General features: G+C 40.3%; 1 protein-coding gene across 1 annotated transcript in view; it reads right to left on the reverse strand.

The window, feature by feature from the left end:
* Positions 1 to 2,239: 2,239 nt before the first annotated feature.
* Positions 2,240 to 18,553, reverse strand: part of LOC149008053 (MACPF domain-containing protein CAD1-like) — a 29,605-nt gene continuing 13,291 nt past the window's right edge. Inside the window, exons 5-7 of the mRNA XM_089166550.1 lie at positions 17,327 to 17,510; positions 17,010 to 17,173; positions 2,240 to 3,873 (exon numbers count right to left, since the gene is read on the reverse strand). Coding sequence (XP_089022676.1) covers positions 3,238 to 3,873; positions 17,010 to 17,173; positions 17,327 to 17,510 — 984 coding nt within the window. The 3' untranslated portion in view covers positions 2,240 to 3,237. The remainder of the gene's footprint in view (positions 3,874 to 17,009; positions 17,174 to 17,326; positions 17,511 to 18,553) is intronic.

An 18,553-nucleotide genomic window follows, 5' to 3' on the forward strand; every position in this document is an offset into this window, starting at 1 on the left:
AATCTGCTGATCAATAATGTTTAAAATCAAAAATTGATGATGGGATTGAGATAGGAATACCGGATATTGTCATTGAAATTAATGAACCAAATGCCACCAGATAATCCTACAAGATCACTTCGAAACTTACGAGGCCATGCATTTGACGAATAACCTCCTCTGCGCGACCACCGCTAATACGTGGTTCAAGGATGATAAGACAATCTGGCTGATATACTTGCTTATAATGTTTTAGGGCAGTTGCAAAGGCTTTGTTTCCAGCCCCTCTACAATTCCATATAAAAGTCTTCATAAATAACTGTCTGTAAAGAATTAAGACCCTTCTTTCATCATCTCATCAACCCCTTTGGGTTGATTTTGCATACAATCTTCTAAATCAGGACCATCAAGATCCCTTGGATTAAGCTGCCCATCTGGCGGCTTCCCATGTATTGGCACAATTGCAAGTTGATCTACATCCATACGAGCGTCAGCTTCAAGATTGATATTAACTTCTAATTGCCTCAATGAGTCCCAATTTTCCTTGTGTTCTACCGATCTCCTTATAGCCACATTAATGTCTCGGATTACCATGCACCTCAGCACCTCCTAGAGTATTTTGGGCTCGTTGAAGCTCAGTTGGAAGCACATATGATTTCCTCTGTTGAGATCTCGAAGGACTCTCCACAGACTAAGAATCTAGCATTTTAACTTCAAGTGGTCGCAGGGGTTCACGTACCTTAGTTCTCCGCGATTGTTGTGTCTCCCGCATAGATTGTTGACATAAGACAGTGGGATACAATTCTGGAACCATTGATTTCTCCATGTCTAATTGAACTTCATCTAATCCATCTTCTTGATCTTTCGACATAAGTGCCGCAAATCTTGATCCAGTATCCATTTCAAATTCCTCCACTCCGCCACGGCCACGACTCTGATTAGGATAAATCTTCTCCTGCCCTTCATTAATATTTCTAGTAACCCCTCCTGAAGTCCGGTGACTATCCTTTCTGAAATTTGGCTTTTGGACGTGCATCCATGGACCATATGTATCTTCAGGAACCTTATCAACGCCCACAATATTAGTAGCTATAGGTATTTCTGCTGGAGCCACTCCTTGATTAACCACCTGCTCTACTTCTTCCGCTCTTTTAATTGTAGGACATTGTTCTTGATGATGGCCAAATCTTCCACATGCATAGCAAAGAAGATGTAAAGATTCATAAAGAATTTGATGTACCTTCCCCTTGCGCCTGAATTTTGACAATAAAGGTTTTGAAAGATCTACCTCTATACAAACTCTTGCAAATTTACCCCTCATTGCTTGAGCTGTGGTAGAATCAACCTTGATCACCTTACCGACACGACTACCCAATTTAAAAAGGAAACCTGTATCAAAATACTCTATTGAGACTCCTGGAAAACGAACCCAAACAACAAGTTTTTTCAGCGTTGCATTAGCAGGATCAAAATCCGGTTCCCACCGACGAACAGATAGGTAGTGATCTGAAATAATCCAAGGTCCCTCCGTGAGAGCCTTCTGAAAATCCTCCTTCAAACCAAATTTTGCAATAAAATAACTATACCCAATGTCAATTAATTCTAATGAGCCACTCGGCTTCCATAGTGCATTCAATCTACCATAAAGAAACTTGTACCCAGCAGATTTCCCAACCAATTTTATAATGAGAGATTGCTGCCAAGGTTTCCGAATTTTTTCCTTTTCCTGTTTGGACAAAACTATAACAGGGCATAATCTATCTACTAATCCATCCGTCTCTTCTTCCTCCTCATTATCGGTTTCCCATTCTAGAGGATCATCAACAATGAACCCATCTTGATCAAGCTCGACTCCATCTTCTGTGATGACCCCATAATTACCGTTTGCATTCTTGTTTGAAACCGTTTCAGCTTAGGACTTGGGTAGGGGTGATTCCAGTAGAACTCCTTTACCCTCCTCTCTCCCCCGCTTAATCTTCTTAACACTTCTCCTAATCTGGTCCAGTTCCTCCGGGGAGGTCTCCGCGATCACCTCTTCTTCGGGGGGGGCGCGCGCCCCGCCCCCCCGGCCCCGGAAACCCCAAACAAAAATGGGGGGGGTTCGGTTTATTTTTTTTTGGGGGAATTAAAAGGGAAAAATTTAATAGTGATCTTTTAGGAAATACATCATTATCCCCTAATTATAAAATGAAACTACTAATAAACCATTACATTAATTGGACACAACACTCAAAAATGAGTTTAAAACCCCATTCAGATTTAGACATTTTTATCGCTTACTTTGAATTCAGATTGAATATTATCCCAAAATTCGATTAACTAAACAAATTCGAATTTGGTTATAAATTTATACATCCGACTGATATCGGATTCATATTCAAATAATGTGTTTAATAATGGGATTCGAATTCAGATATTACCATATCCGAGCCGAATTCGATCCGTTTACATCCCTACATAAAATATCTAGATTCGATAAGAAGTTATGGCTGCTGACATACAATGCAAGTTGACCTAGCCAAAGTAGACTTGAACCAGGCAAACCATGTTTTCTGGAAATTTTAATAGAATAAGATCCCAAGCCTTATCTGATGAGTAAACAACTGTATTACGCTTGGAAGGTAAAACATGATACACCAGCAAGGCTTTCAGGTCCAAATATTCCATCATCTCCAGTTCTTAACATGGGCAGTTACCTTGCTCTTCCTTCTAAGATCCACTCACCAAGATAATTCAACAGAACAATGCTGCATATGATTCTGAACATGGTGAAAGTCCAGTGACAAGTCTAGATGGGAACAGCTTCACTAACAGGGCCCCAATCTTGAAAATCTGCCTTTGTATATTACCTCCAGTTCATCAAACCCTCCAGCATATCTACAAGGGAGAGTAGCATTAAACTGAAGATAATAGGAGTTCACCCTTACAAACCTTTTTCTGCCATGCACCTGTCCCAAGCCGTTGCAAAGCCTTGAACTGCCACGATATATACATGTTTCCTTTCACTGAGCACTGCTTCCATCCTTCTGCAAGTAGCAACTTGTGAGCAATTTTACAATTTCAGCATGAAGCTCACAGGTTGACCACATGTTAATGGTTAAGATGAAGAGAGCAAGTAAAATGATCAAAAGATCATTTACTCAATTCAGTCCATGAAGCTGTGACAATAATAACGCATGATTAACAAAAACCATAGCCATGGAATGCAACTCCCCATCTAGGCCAAGCATACTACATATGATCCCATTTTTTGATAACTCAGTAATTCAGCAATGAGTATTTCAGCCTCAAAACAATCTTCCCCCTTTCAACTCCAAGCTTTCCACCAGTAACTAACCAATGACCTGGGGAATTCTGTGGCCCCTTTCTCATCTCAGATGTGTCGACATATTTTGCCAACTTGTTGCCTGTAATACTAGAACCGGAACTCAAGTCAACAGAGTTGGTTATATTCCCGACAACTAGCTTATTTGATTTGTCATGTAAAATAGTTGGGGCATGGTCCCAGAGAGATCTCCTTATGGTGCAACCAGGTATTCTAGAATACAAAAGCTTCATGTACAAGACATTCTTTGTCCCAAAATCCCACACTCCAAGCTGAGCACCAGTAACTATGTAGACACCGGTAACATCACCAGCAAAGTTCTCATGACTCTCTACGGGTGCAGTGCTAACATGTGAAAAGTTCTTCCACTTCACCGGCTCAAACCACCGGCTATCTTGTTCCTCAGGTCCCAGCCACTTGGGTGCACCAATTGCCACATGAGTGTCCCAGTAGGGTTGAAGGATCTTTGGAAGAGATGCAAGGTGCTGAAGCTGAATACTTAGCCGGTTCTGCTTGGCTCCTCCTAAGCACAATCTCAACCCTGTTACAGGCTTACGACCTACAGATACCTGCAGTCTCCATAAGCCAGAATAGATCAAAAGCAGACAAATATGACTTAGATCACAACAGAATTTATACCAGACCGCTTAACATTTATATGAAGATAAAGAGGACATTGAAGGCATCCTTATTGCCAACAGCCAAACAGGCAATAAAAACCGACATTTACTGCACCCTACTAAAGAGAACTAGATCAAGAATCAATTAATACTAGCCAATGCTAAAGTCCTAACCCTCCAACCCACTTATTTTAGTAAAACCCTCTCAGCATCTTGTCAGGATGCTAACTGAATGGATACCACCCTGATCCAATCGGTCTACCAAATATGTTTTCTTAGGATATTCTCATGCAGAAATTATGCAAATCCAGGACCGAATTAAGTTATTTCCTACGAATAGGGTTAGGGTCGGGTCATCTAAGAATTATGCCTTCATTGGATGGGTTTCCCTAGTAATCAGCCAACCTGACGGACCTTAAATAATGGGTCCATGCGTTGAGTATGAATTTCTCATACTTAGTTCTATTTTAGCTCAATTTTAAAGGGGACATAAATCTGTTCAATAGGTTTTCCAGTTTTTGCTTTAACCAGCCTCCATGATTGAGAAGCTTAGCTTGCTTCAAATTCAAGTCCTAGTACTATTAGGACTTCAAGTCGAGGCTGTAATAGGACAGCCCTTTGGCCTCTATTTATACCCCCATTGAATTGGAGAAATAAAACAAGTTGATCAACTCAATTACAGCTTTCAGCTTTGCTCTGTTCTCTTATTTTGTCTATTGGAATTTGAAGAAATCATTGCTCAAAAGGTATTCATTCATTCATTCATTCATTCATAGGCCCCAATAGAGTATTTAGTTACAATTTGAGTAAATCTTACTCTGAATAGGATAAGGAAATACAAAGCAAATCGAATAGAAAAACCAATCCTACATATTAGGAAACCTAGTCTAACACAAAATATGAAACCAATATAAAGAATATAAGAAAACAAAAGACATAACTAACTCCAATTAGGAAGCCTCAATCATACTTCCAACACTCCCCCTCAAGTTGAGGCATGGATATCACACATACCCAACTTGGCCAAAATAGTATAGAACATTTGTCCAGGTAAACATTTGCAACTTGATCTTCAAACTTCATTAAAAGATTATAGATTACGTCTACCTTATAGACTTCCTCTTGCTTTGTCCTCATCTCTACTACAACTTTAGGTCTCCAAGGAAGAATGCCTTAAAAAAAGGTAGGATCTTCAAATGTTGAGAAGACCAAATTTCTGTGCAAATCTGGGGGTAAATATATTTTTGGGGTAACAACTACTAGGGTACAGCAAGAAAAGTAAAATTTTAGATTTGTAACAATGTCAGATCTCTAAAGGGAAAATTTGCAAGTAAAAGGACAATCTCCAAAGGTAAGGGAAAAATTGTCAAGATAAGTGACAATCTCCAAAGGTAATAGAGATCAAGTTCTGCAAAGGTCAAACACCAAATCTTTAACAAGGTTAGATCTCCAAAGTGGAAGATGTCAAGGTAAGGGGCAAAGCTCAAGAGGCAACAGAGATCAGGTTCTACACAGGTCAAAAAAGTTAGATCCATAGCAATGTTAGATCTCTAAAGTGGAAGATTGCCAAGGTAAATGACAAATTTTCAAAGGTAACAGAGATCAAATTATGCACAAAAAAGTCTAAAAATGATAGATCACATTCTACACAAGGAACTCTAAAAGAGACGCATTTGAACAATGACCTAAAAAATGTAGACAATACTCTTGAAGTAAACATTAAATTGTAGACATCTTCAATCTCTCCCTCATATGTAGCTTTACACATGGGTAAAACAATGACAAAAGAAATCCCTAAATGATATGGTCCATGGTCCACCAAGGTCAAATAATGGCCCAAATATAATTAGGAGAATTCTTAGAAGACAAAATTCAAGCCAATAGGTAAACTTGGACAGGAAGAAATTCTAATGGTAAGATGAAAGCAGCATGAAAATGTATGGATAGAAATCAGGGTAAGAAAAAAATCATTACATAAGTAACCTGAAAAAGGAGAAGTTAAAGAGGTAATGTGAGGTAAAAGAAAATTAAGCAAAAAATAGTGGGTAAATAGGATGAAATAAAGTCTAGATTAAAGGGGAAAATAAGGAAAAAGAGAAAGGAAAAAAAAAACCCTATTCTATCCCCAATGAAAGGAAAGCACAGTGGAACAAATCTAAAGTGGACAATCTGAAAGGTCCAACTAACACTCTCTCTTTTTCTTTTCTTTTTTCCTCTTACAGTTTTTTTTTAATTTACGAAAGAGACTCCTGGATATATGAGAAACACAGACAAACCCCTAAATATATAGAAATCCACAAAAGGACCCCTAGAAATATAGGAAATCACTATTAGCCCCGTAGAAATATAGGATCTCATAATTAGACTCCTAGAACTATGGGAATTCACAATGAACTCCCTGTAAATATTTGAGTTCTCAATAAAGCCCCCTAAAGATATTCGAATTTATAAAATGACTCCCTGGAAGGCAAAAAATAGCATAGAAAAAAATTTGAGGGAAACTCAAGTTTCGACTAGGTGAAAATGGGAAACCTAGGTGGGAAACCGTGAAATTTCAAGGAAACTAAGGACTTTTTTATGGAAGTTTCGACAAGTTTTAGAGAGTATTTTAGGGTGGGACTCTGCATTTAAGCTAATTAGAGTATAAAGAACACATTGGCTGTATTTTGCTAAAAAAATCAATGTAGATATGTCATTTAATGTACATAATATCAATGTAGAGTTGTCTAAGAAGTACATTATAAACTTAACTACGCAAGTACATAACATTCAATATATAATTTCTAACTTTAAAACATCAAATACAAAGTAACTGACAATAAAAGGAAAGTACAACTCAGTACCAAGAGGAGTGCCTCGGTGGATCCATTCTGTGAGCTAAGTAATACCATGCTTGTAACATCGTCTCCTCTAACCAATGAACATAGACATCCATGACATTTTATGCCTATGGTTTTCAAGGTAATCGACAATTGTAACTTTATAAGTCTGGTCATCAATATGCCTAAGATAACCAATCTGAGGGAATGGGAATACGCAATTTGGATAGGGAAGTCCACATGGAGGGGGTATTTGAGACAACATGAATGAGAAAAAAATTGAAAATATGGGAAACCTATGAAACGTGCAAGAAAAAGTCGGTTTCCACAAAATTTGGGAATTTTTTTTCCTCATGAACCAGCCAGTTTAGCTGGGTTGAACCAAGTTTCAACAGGTTTCGAGGTTTCGACAAGTTTCGACTAAATTTCAACGATTTCGATCGAAACTTGGGATTTTTTTCCGGTCCCCTAATTTTTCGTTTCAAGGTTCCCAAAATGGAAAATTTCAGTGGAAATTTCGCAAGTTTCGATGGAATTTTGTTCTATAAAAACAAGTATTTCAATTTAACAGAAGGGCTTATAAGGTAAAAAAAAATTAGGACTTAAAGGTTCAGGTTGGGTTGGGTCGATGGGTTCATCGATTCGGTTTTCTCTGTTCTTCTTGTAGGTTTAGAAAGAGGAAAAACAAAGGCAGAAAGGATGAGTTGCAGGGACCTCGCGATACTATCTGGAGCAAGGAAGATGGTGTTTCCAAGGTATAGGTTGAGTTGCAGGTGGAAGAAAGGTTGTCGGGCAACGTCTAGGGTGGTTCTGCGATAGCTATTTGTGGCCCTGAGAAAAAAAAGTATTGCAGAAGAAGAAGAATCAATGTTGTTGGAATGGAGGAAGAGTCACTGAAGCTACAAGTTGCAACCTGACGGTAATTGCAGGTTTGTGAAGGGAAATGAGGCTAGCGATGGGCTAAAAAAGGAGTTGCCGGGTGTTGCAACGATGCTGGAATTGTGAGTGATGGTGGATGGACATGCGATAGTAGTTTCAGGTCTAGCGATGACTGAAAAAAGTGGATTGGCAGGTCAAATGGTAAGAAGAAGAAGGTGAATTGCGGGTACAACTGTTGGTAGAAAAAAGTTGCAAGTGGCAAGGTTATGGTTTCTTGCAAGTTTGAAAATGGTAGTGGTAAGAAGTCAGGTTGGGGATGGCGATTATAGAGTAGCAACAGCAGTAGCGATGTAGCAGCAGCAGCAACGGCAACATAAGGGAAAAGAGAGAGACTTAATTCCTTTAGTTCCCTCTATCTTCCCCAGTTGAAATTAGGCTTTGAATTTGAAGAAATTATTGCTCAGAAGGTGTTCAATCATTCATAGGCCCCAATGGGGTATTTATAGATACAATCTGAGTAACCCTACTCTGAGTAGGATAAGGAAATACAAAGCAAATAGAATAGAAAAACCAATCCTAGATATTAGGAAACCTAGTCTTAAGGTTTAAAATATCGGTATAGAGTATCGTATCGAGTATTGAATCGCTCTGGTTAATGTATTTTAGTGTAATTCAATGGAGAGACGTATCGAAATGTATCGTATCGGTTGGGCCAAATATGGATACGTATCGGCTAGTATCTTATGGTATCGTGGGATACTTTAAACCTTGCCTAGTCTAACACAAAATATGAAACCAATATAAAGAATATAATAAAATAGAAGATATAATTAACTCCAATTAGGAAACCTCAATCATACTTCCAACATTGTCTAATTGGCTATTAAAGATTAGATTCCTTGGTGAGTAATGTCCAAAGGCTTGCATCCTTGGTGAGTCACATCCAAGATCTGGCAGTGGCTGTAAATTACCCTTTGATAAGCCCCTTGTATCACGAGTCTACAATCGACAGTGTGGAAAGCAAATCCCTAAAATCTAGGGAAGGAAACGATTGGAAGATTTGAAGAGTCATATTACATTTAGGTTACTTTTTAGGATTAGATTCGAAGAGTCCTATTCGAATTAGGATTAGATTTGAAGAGTCCTATTCGAATTGGGATGATTCTGTTAATTAATATTGTAGGAACCAAATTGCTATAAATAGGGGGAAGGAAGAGTAGAAGAGACATGTTTTGAGTTATTGGGGAAGTTTAGGTGAGAGCTATTGCTCTTGGGTAGCCGTAGGATTCACCTACTGCTAGTAGTGTGTATTGTTTTCTTATTCAACTTTTATTCAAGGTCCATTATTATTATCATCTTCTTGAGTTATTCCATCTTTGTTAAGTTGCCTCAACCAAGTACTTATCAATTTGGTATCAGAGCCACCGATTCCAGGGGAATGGTAAAGAGCCGAATGGAGCAAAGGGTAGAGGAATTGGAAAGTATCGTGAAAGAGATTCAAGGTCAAGTTGGACTCTTGGCACAACACATAGAAAAGGAGAAAAGGCGAATGACAATTTCAAAGAGGAATTAAGGGTCATGTTGTTGAAAGGAAAATCAGCAAAGATGCATACCTTAACGCCGGAGGTGAATGAAAACGAGATTACAGCGAGCGAACAATCGAACCAAAGAAATCGAGAGACTTCCTTCCTAGACATCTTGAGATGCCGATTTTTTATGGGGGAAGATCCGATGGGGTGGATCACACGGGCTGAGAGGTACTTTGACCTGTACAAACTAATCGATGTAGAGAAACTCAGAACTGCAACTCTTTGTTTTGAAGGTGCGGCACTGGGATGGATACGCTTCCAAGAATTGCAGCAGCCATTGTCATCGTGGAGAAACTTGAAAGAATCGATGATCCATCAATTTAACTCAGCACAACTGAAGACTCCCCAAGAAGCATTGATTAATCATAAGCAAAGTGGGACGTTTGCAGCATATAGAGAAGGGTTTGAGAAATTAGCAACGGCAGCCGGAGCGGTAGATGAAGAATGGTTGAAAGGGGTGTTTTTCGCTGGTTTAAACGAAGAAGTGAGGGTGGAGGTACAATTATTTGGCCTCACCAATTTGGGACAAATAATGAACCTGGCCCAAGACGTGGAGGACAAAAATAGAGTGGGGAAAAATAAGAAATCTTTTTTTTCCCAGCCCACTCAATCGGCCCAAAATTTAACCTCACATTTTATTAACTTCAGCCCACCCAACACCAATATTATAGGAACCAGTACGGTTCAGGGAACCGGAATGAACCAAAGCTTTAACAGCTCAGTTCGCCCAAACCAAAGAAGTGAAACCTCATCTTCCTCTTCACAATCTCGACCTGCAACCACAGCGGCGACGGTGAACTCAGGACACTCACGATGGCTATCCCAGGAAGAAATCAAAGATAAAATGGACAAAGGGGTATGTTTCAGGTGTGACGCTCCATACCCAAAGGCCACCGATGCCCTCTGAAGCAACTAAGGTTGCTGCTACTCCGCGACGATGATAATCCAAAAGTTGCAGCAGCGGAAGGAGTGATCGATGACGACAATACGACGGTCGAAATGGAGCCAGTGCTTGAGACGGAACTCTCACATACTTCTTTGGTGGGAATCGATTCACCACATACGCTGAAACTAACGGGACAGATAAATGGTTGTGAAGTCATCGTTTTGATCGATTGTGGTGCAACGCACAATTTCGTCACTCAAGAGTTGGTGGAGCCGTTGGGATTGGTAATCCAAAAAACAAAATTTCAGGTTGCTTTGGGCGATGGAACGATTAGCAAAGGTACGGGGATCTGTCGACAAATTCCAATTCAGTTGGGCGGTGAGGTCCTTGTACAAAATTTTTACCCTTTCAATTTGGGTAGCATTGATATAATCTTGGGCGTAGAATGGTTGCAGTCTTGCAGACACTCGGGGAGGTACGCAGTAATTGGCGTTTGAGAACCATGAACTTTGAGTGGCAAGGATGACCCGTGAAACTAAATGGGGATCCAACTTCGCTACGATTGGAAACAACATTGAAAAGTGTGCTACATTCTATTCAAGCAGGCGGTGATGGCTACTGGCTGCAGCCTCAGCATCTCAACGGAGGCGATATAGAGGTACACCAGAGTACAGCAGTATCAAATTTATTAACCAACTTTGCTCAACTATTTGCTGAACCAACTGAACTGCCACCAAGAAGGAAGCAAGACCACCGGATACGGCTAGTCGAGAAAAGTAACCCACCTAATATTCGACCCTATCATTACCCACACTCTCAAAAAACGAAGTCGAAAGGTTGGTACAGGAAATGTTAACAGCAGGATTGGTACGGCCTAGTGTGAGTCCTTACTCCAGTTCAGTATTGTTGGTTCGAAAGAAGGATGGCGGATGGCGTTTCTGTCATGGATTATCGTGCCTTGAATAAACTCACAGTTCCTGACAAGTTCCCCATTCCCGCAATTGACGAACTATTGGATGAGTTGGGCGGAGCCACAGTGTTCACCAAACTTGATCTGAGAGCAGGATACCACCAGATCAGAATGGCGGAAGGTGATGAGGAAAAGACGGCTTTTCGTACCCATAATGGGCATTACGAGTTCCTGGTGATGCCATTTGGGCTTTCGAATGCTCCGGCCACATTTCAATCACTCATGAATGAGGTATTTCGAGAACATTTGCGAAAATTTATTTTGGTGTTCTTTAACGATATCTTGGTGTATAGCAAGACCATGGAGGAACATGTGGGTCATTTGTGAACCACCTTTATACTTCTCACACAGCACCACCTCGTTGTCAACCGGAAAAAATGCATGTTTAGGGTTGCTACACTGGAGTATTTAGGGCACATCATATCTAAAGACGGAGTTGCTGCGGATCCACGAAAGATCAAGTGCATGGTGGAGTGGCCCCAACCCGCCAATCTTAAAACCTTGCGAGGGTTTTTAGGTTTAGGTTTAACCGGGTATTACCGCAGATTCGTCCAAGATTATGGAAAGATTGCCGCTCCGCTTACTAACTTATTGAGGAAAAATGCATTTCAGTGGAGTAAAGAGGCAACAACAGCGTTTAACGCCCTCAAGACAGCAATGACAACCGTTCCAGTATTGGTTATGCCAGATTTCACAAAGGAGTTTTTGGTGGAAACTAATGCTTCAGGTTTTGGGCTGGGTGCGGTTTTGATGCAAGATGGCCACCCCATTGCCTACTGGAGCCAAGTGTTGTCCCCTCGCGCACAAACCAAGTCGGTCTATGAGAAAGAACTAATGGCAATTGTGCTAGCTATCCAGAAATGGCATCACTACTTGATGGGGAGACATTTCAAAGTACGAACTGATCAAAAGAGCCTGAAATATTTGTTGGAACAACGCATTGTGTCTACTGATCAACAGAAGTGGGTCTTAAAGCTTTTGGGATTTGATTTTGAGATATTGTATCGACCGGGCAGCGAAAACAAAGCCGTCGACGCTCTCTCGCGACAGTCAGAGGATGATAAGCAACTTCTCTCTATGACAACAGCAACTTGGCAGGAAAGTGAGGGTTTAGATGCGGCAGTTCACGCCTCAAAGCATTACCAGAAAATTATTTAGGCCTTGCTGAAAGGATCCCAAGACTATCCTAACTATCATCTCCAACAAGGAACATTACTCTATAAAAACAGGTTAGTCATCCCTGAAGGATCCCCTCTAATTCCCAAATTATTGTCCGAATATCACTCCACCCTAGTTGGTGGGCATTCAAGGTTTCTGCGGACCTACAAGCGATTGACGGCTGTGGTCTATTGGGTGGAAATGAAGGCTTCTGTTCGAGACTTTGTGGCTAGTTGTGATGCCTGTCAGCGCAATAAATACTTTGCTATGAAACCCGCAGGTCTCCTTCAACCGCCGCCAATTTCGGAACGCATTTGGGAGGATATTAGTATGGATTTTATTGGCGGCTTACCCAAGACTAAAGGTGGGGACACAGTGCTGGTGGTAGTGGATCGTCTCACCAAATACGGCTATTTCCTTGCTCTTTCACACCCTTACTCTGCTAAGGAAGTGGCTGCATCATTCACTAGGGAAGTTATCCGCTTGCATGGATTTCCGCGATCCATTGTCTCAAATCGCGATCGTGTCTTCCTTAGTCACTTCTGGATGGAGTTATTCAAGCTAGCAGGCACCCACCTGAAGTATAGCAGCGCCTATCATCCACAAACCGATGGCCAAACAGAAGTGGTGAATCGCAGCCTTGAAATTTACTTACGTTGTTTCTGTGCTCGCCAACCAAAGGATTGGATTAATTGGTTACCTTGGGCGGAGTATTGGTACAACACGACATTCAATTCAGCCACTAAAATGTCTCCATTCCAGATTGTATATGGCCGTGAACCGCCTTCACTTTTGCGTTGGGAAGATGGCCGGTCCAAGGTTGATGATGTTGATGTGTTCCTTCGTGAGCAAAATCAAGTATTGGATGATCTCAAATCTAATCTCCGGGTGGCCCAATAACGGATGCGCGCCACCGCTGATCCCAATCGCCGGGAGGTGCACTATAGGGTGGGGGATGAAGTCTTTCTTAAGCTCCAGCCTTATCATTTTCAGAAACTTGCCAACCGCCCAAAGGAAAAGCTAAGCCATCGTTTCTACGAGCCATACCAAATCATAGAGCAAGTGGGCCCCGTGGCTTATTGGTTACAGTTACCAAAGGGGACTCGCATCCACCCTGTGTTTCACTTTTCGCAGTTAAAACCAGCAGTTGGTCAACACATGGTCCCCCAGCCTCTTCCCTCATGTTTGCGAGAGAATGGCGAGTTACATCCCACACCAGAACAATTGCTTAGCATTCGCTTCTCTGCCCAGGGGGTTTTGAAAGTTTTGATTCAATGGAAAGGACTGCCTCCTTGTGAAAATACTTGGGAAACTTATGACAAGATGCAGTCCCACTTTCCAGATTTTCACCTTGAGGACAAGGTGAAACTGTTGGAGGGGAGTATTGATAAGCCCCTTGTATCACGAGCCTACACTCGACAGCGTGGAAAGCAAATCCCTAAAATCTAGGGAAGGAAACGATTGGAAGATTTGAAGAGTCATATTACATTTAGGTTACTTTTTAGGATTAGATTCGAAGAGTCCCATTCGAACTAGGATTAGATTTGAAGAGTCCTATTCGAATTGGGATGATTCTGTTAATTAATACTGTAGGAACCAAATTGCTATAAATAGGGGGAAGGAAGAGTAGAAGAGACATGTTTTGAGTTATTGGGGAAGTTTAGGTGTGAGCTATTGCTCTTGGGTAGCCGTAGGATTCACCTACTGCTAGTAGTGTGTATTGTTTCTTATTCAACTTTTATTCAAGGTTCATTATTATTATCATCTTTTTGAGTTATTCCATCTTTGTTAAGTTGCCTCAACCAGGTACTTATCACCCTTTATCATCCACCAATCCACATATACTCATGAAAAATAAAATAAAAGGAAACCATATAACTCCCAATCTCAACATCCAAACACCTTAAAGCATCAGACAGGGTCCATATCCCCCCTACACTCGGTCCAAATCCCAGTCCTATCCGACAAGCCAATTTCGAGAAAAGATTATTTTCTTGGATTTGCATACTACCTAAGCACCCAAAAACAATAAACTAGATCTAGCCCGATCTACCACTAAATTGTTACCAAACTTGGGGATCACTTCCCTACATTATTACCAATGTTTCCTACAAATTATTCACTCATCTTGCCACAGGATCTTCCCCCAAAAAGAAATCCTCCTTGATCCCATAGAGAAGTCTGGATTGACTTCTTCCACTCTTTTCATGGCGGCAAAGGGAATCCACTCATCAACCCTACACCCTTCCCCGAATATTTTCCCGTTTAAAATCCTAAAACAACTCTGTAACAACTTTTTTAAGGGGACCATTTGATTCCAAAAATCTCATACACCCTCTTAAACCTTCATTAGGAATACCCTTCAAACCATAAGTCAAAGAGTGACCTACTGTGAAAACCCTAACCGAACTATAAAGAAAACCCCAATCCCTATTTTAAGTTGGTTATTTGATATAACTTAGTTACTCGTCCTCATTCAGTCGAGGATACAGCAGATAATATAAGTGTTAAAACCCTTTCACAAGTACTTCGCGAAAGCATATGTCACCTCTTTTAGGGTAGTATTTACTTTCCTCCATTTTCCTCGTCCGATGAGATTAACTTCCAGAGTATTGTGCGACCATCTATTCCTGTCTTAGTCTCATTCTCACCCCCAACAGGTGGATGTGTATTAGTGACAGCCAACTCCACAGTCCCAAGTGCAATCCATCCTGTTTCATCTGTTTAATCTCCTCCTCTTGCCCTCTCCTCTGGTGAAGATCCAACTCCTTCCTAGCCTACTTACTTACCTTTTATGCTGTGTGAAGTTATGCGCTCCTGCAATCAAGAATCTAATGTTGCGTAATTCTATTGACAAGTTTGTTTTCCTTATCCCATTTGCCTCTTTGTTCATAATTTCACCTTGTCCTTGTCTAATATTGTCTCCGGAACCCATTTTCAGGTTATTCATACTTGGCTAGAGAACTACAATGAATTACTGAAATGGATGCCCTCTTGACCCGTCCTTTGGAGCTTGTTGATCTGCCACTAATTAGGACCTTGGTAGGTGTTCTTGGGTTTACACAATTAAGTTTATTTCTGATGATTCTATTGAGCAGCTCGAAGCCCATTTCATTGCAAAGGAGTATACCAAAACTTATGGGGTTGAGTATTCTGAGAACTTGCTCCTCTTGCCCAGATGAATTCCATGTGCTTACCTATTTCCTAGGCTGTGAATTTTGACCGGCTGTTTTATCAATTTGATATTAAAATGCCCTTTTTGTATGGAGATCTGCATGAGGAAGTCTATATGGTGCTACATTTTCAGTATGTTGTTCATGGCAGGATCATTCATCCGTTTGCAAGTTACATCAGGCTATATATGGTCTCAAACAATAAGCCCAGAGGTATGTTAGATGAGGCCAAAAGGCATATCCTAATATACAGATACAAAAACATAGACAACGTCTAGTTAACTCTTATCCTTGACAATATATGAGGTCCACTGGATCAAACAGGAGTAAATCCAGATTTTGACCTGTTTAGTTATTGGGTCAAGAATGCCTTAGGTTCAACCGCTTGACTTAGGACAGCACCCACATGGAGGTGCAAAGCATGGCATCTGCTTGAACAAGATAAGATCAGATAAAAAAATATTTTATTAAATTCAAGACTGAATTCATTGACAGCCCTAAGATCTGGACAACTATTTTGCAGCTAGAACAACCTGAACAGGTCTACTTTACACATGGTTCTAGGTCTCGCGAGATCTCACCGAGACCTCATTTTTTTGAGACCACAAGATAAGATCTCATGCAAGTTGATTTAATACCAAGAAAATACAATATCTCAGCCGAGATATCGAATCTTGCAAGAACTCGGCTCAACCTAGTCTCTATAAATATCCCATTTCAGTCGAGACAAGTCAAGATATCTCTATCTCAACCTGTCTCAACATTCCTTCCTCCTATGTTGGGTTTGGTGTTTTGGCTGGATTTTTCACCATCAACAAGTCAATCTTGAACAAGGTGAGTGTTCTCCCAAACTTTATTTTTCTCAAAAAACTTGTAAACTGATGGGAGTGGTGTTGGTGGAGCAGAAGTTGGAGGAGCTGCCTAGTCATTGATTCTACTCTTGCACTTTCATCGTGTAAGTTATAAGTACACCGATGTTGTAATGTGACATTGTGAACTACTGAACATGTTTGATGTATTATTTGACTTTAACCCTTTATGTCTTCATTTATACCAAGTAATGGTTGTGTAAGTCATGTATTTATAAGTCTGCATGTTCACTCTTTCAGCGTATCAGTTTCAAAGTCAGGGTCAAGTTGGAACTCATATATACACTTGTTTTCTCACAAATCTAAGGTTACCACTGTGTTTAGAATGCACAAAATAGACTAATAACCAAATTCCAGCCCAAACTGAGCCCTAATACTCACTGAGATAGGCCCTCTAGTTGGGTTGAGTTGAGCGGGGATTTTTATTACATCCGGCTGAGATTTCGGTTTTCTTGAAGGACTGAGATCCTTGTCAAGATAGAGATCTCAAACCATGATTTTACGCCTAAGGTATCCACTGGGTAGGATTCATTAATAGGTGAAACGTACAACAACTGTGCCACAAGTATTAATAAAGGTAGTCGAAGGCCCCATACTCTCCTTCCAGTTAATCTGGTGATGTTTGTCCACATCTTTCTTAAGTAATAGTAATAGAAGTTATAGTTTTCAGAAGCCTCTTGAAATTCAATTTTTCACTTTTGTAAGAGCAACCTCTTGGAATTTGCAAGATGAAGAAACATACCTGCTCTTGGCTGACGTAAAGCTTTTGCCCCATTAGACTGAACTGCATGGTAGGACAAACAGGTTCCTTTCTTTGGTGACCAGGAAACTTGTCCTGCACCGGAGCCCATATCCGAGGGATCTGAAACTCAAGGAAATATCGCAGCTCTTCAATTGGAGGCTTGTCTGTTCAAAAAAACGTTTTGAAGGGGAACATCAAATTTAAGGGAAACCTTTTGGAAAATAAACACAAGATATATAGAGAAGATTCTCACAAACATCTATTAGATAAATTATAACTTAAAATGAACTAACAAAAAACAAGTTTAGATTTCTCACGTTCAAGATAAAGTCGAATAGCACGAGCTAGATGGTCTTTTCCAGGTACCCCTTCAAAGGGCGCTGTGATTGGAAGGAAGGTCATCTCAATTACATCAGGAGAAGAACGGACAGTTGTTACCCACTTGGTGTGGTTTTGGACTAAATCATCTCCCCCCCTCCGTCTGGAGATGACCGTAACATCCTACACCAGCATAAAGAAAATTCTGAGTTTACTGGCTTTTTGCAAGCATCTGAATACCTATATATAGCAGGTGAAGCATGGTATCTCCATTCTGTACACAAACACCAAAGCTAAATATACTAAAAATTGCTTAAATATTTAGGTACCAGAAAGGACTTGAGCCAAGCTAGTTTCATGATAACTCCAAAAATGATAAACATTGTGAGTTGCCATCTTAATGGATTCTGACGATTGAAATGGTTGCCCATGGATTTAGTTGACAACCCAGAAAGGGGTCCATGCACTACTTGTTATACAACTGCTTACGCCAAAAGCTTGATCTGTTAAGTAAGGACCACAATAATGTATATCAATGCACAACAACCCCAGCACATGAAGCCACACACAAGTCTTAATGTGACAGCACCACGTGGCGATGATATGGGTTGCATCTATAATTGGATGGTTTACAATTGCTAAGAATAAGTACACATAAGTTGCATCAGTTTGTAAAAAGCTATCAAAGATTCAAAATAGCAGTGATGAAAATAAGTGGCACATTCACAAAATTTAGCAGAAAACAGCAATAGATTGTTGCCAATGAAGAACTGCCCATAATCTACTGTAGTACTGTACACCTTTGTGGAGGCACTTTTATCATATTGTATTTGACTCACAAAATCAAATATTGCAGTTACTAAGTTTTTCTCTCTCAGTTCCTTCTTTTACTTCACCCTTTCCTTTACTCACAAATCAAACTCATTGCCAAGAGTGGTTGCCTGCATTTTCATTGTGAGCCTTTCCTAGCATCATAATCAAAACAGATGAACAACTTGAAATTTTAACATCAGTGAAAAATAGATTTCAAAGTTGGGTACTAAGGGGAAGAAATGGTTTAAAATGGTAACTTCACTCTATAGCATGTATCATAGTGCGCTATAGTCTATACCGTACCGTGCACTTAGTAAAATATGAGAATAATGTAGAACAAGGACATAAGTTTTGAATTCCTTGCTGAACATTAGATTAAAATATGAATCCCAGTTCAAATCCTCGGCAAGGAA

The sequence above is a fragment of the Hakea prostrata genome, chromosome 8 (assembly GCF_041222555.1).
Source record: "Hakea prostrata isolate BN-2017 chromosome 8, UWA_Hpros_2, whole genome shotgun sequence".
Taxonomy (NCBI): Eukaryota; Viridiplantae; Streptophyta; class Magnoliopsida; order Proteales; family Proteaceae; genus Hakea; species Hakea prostrata.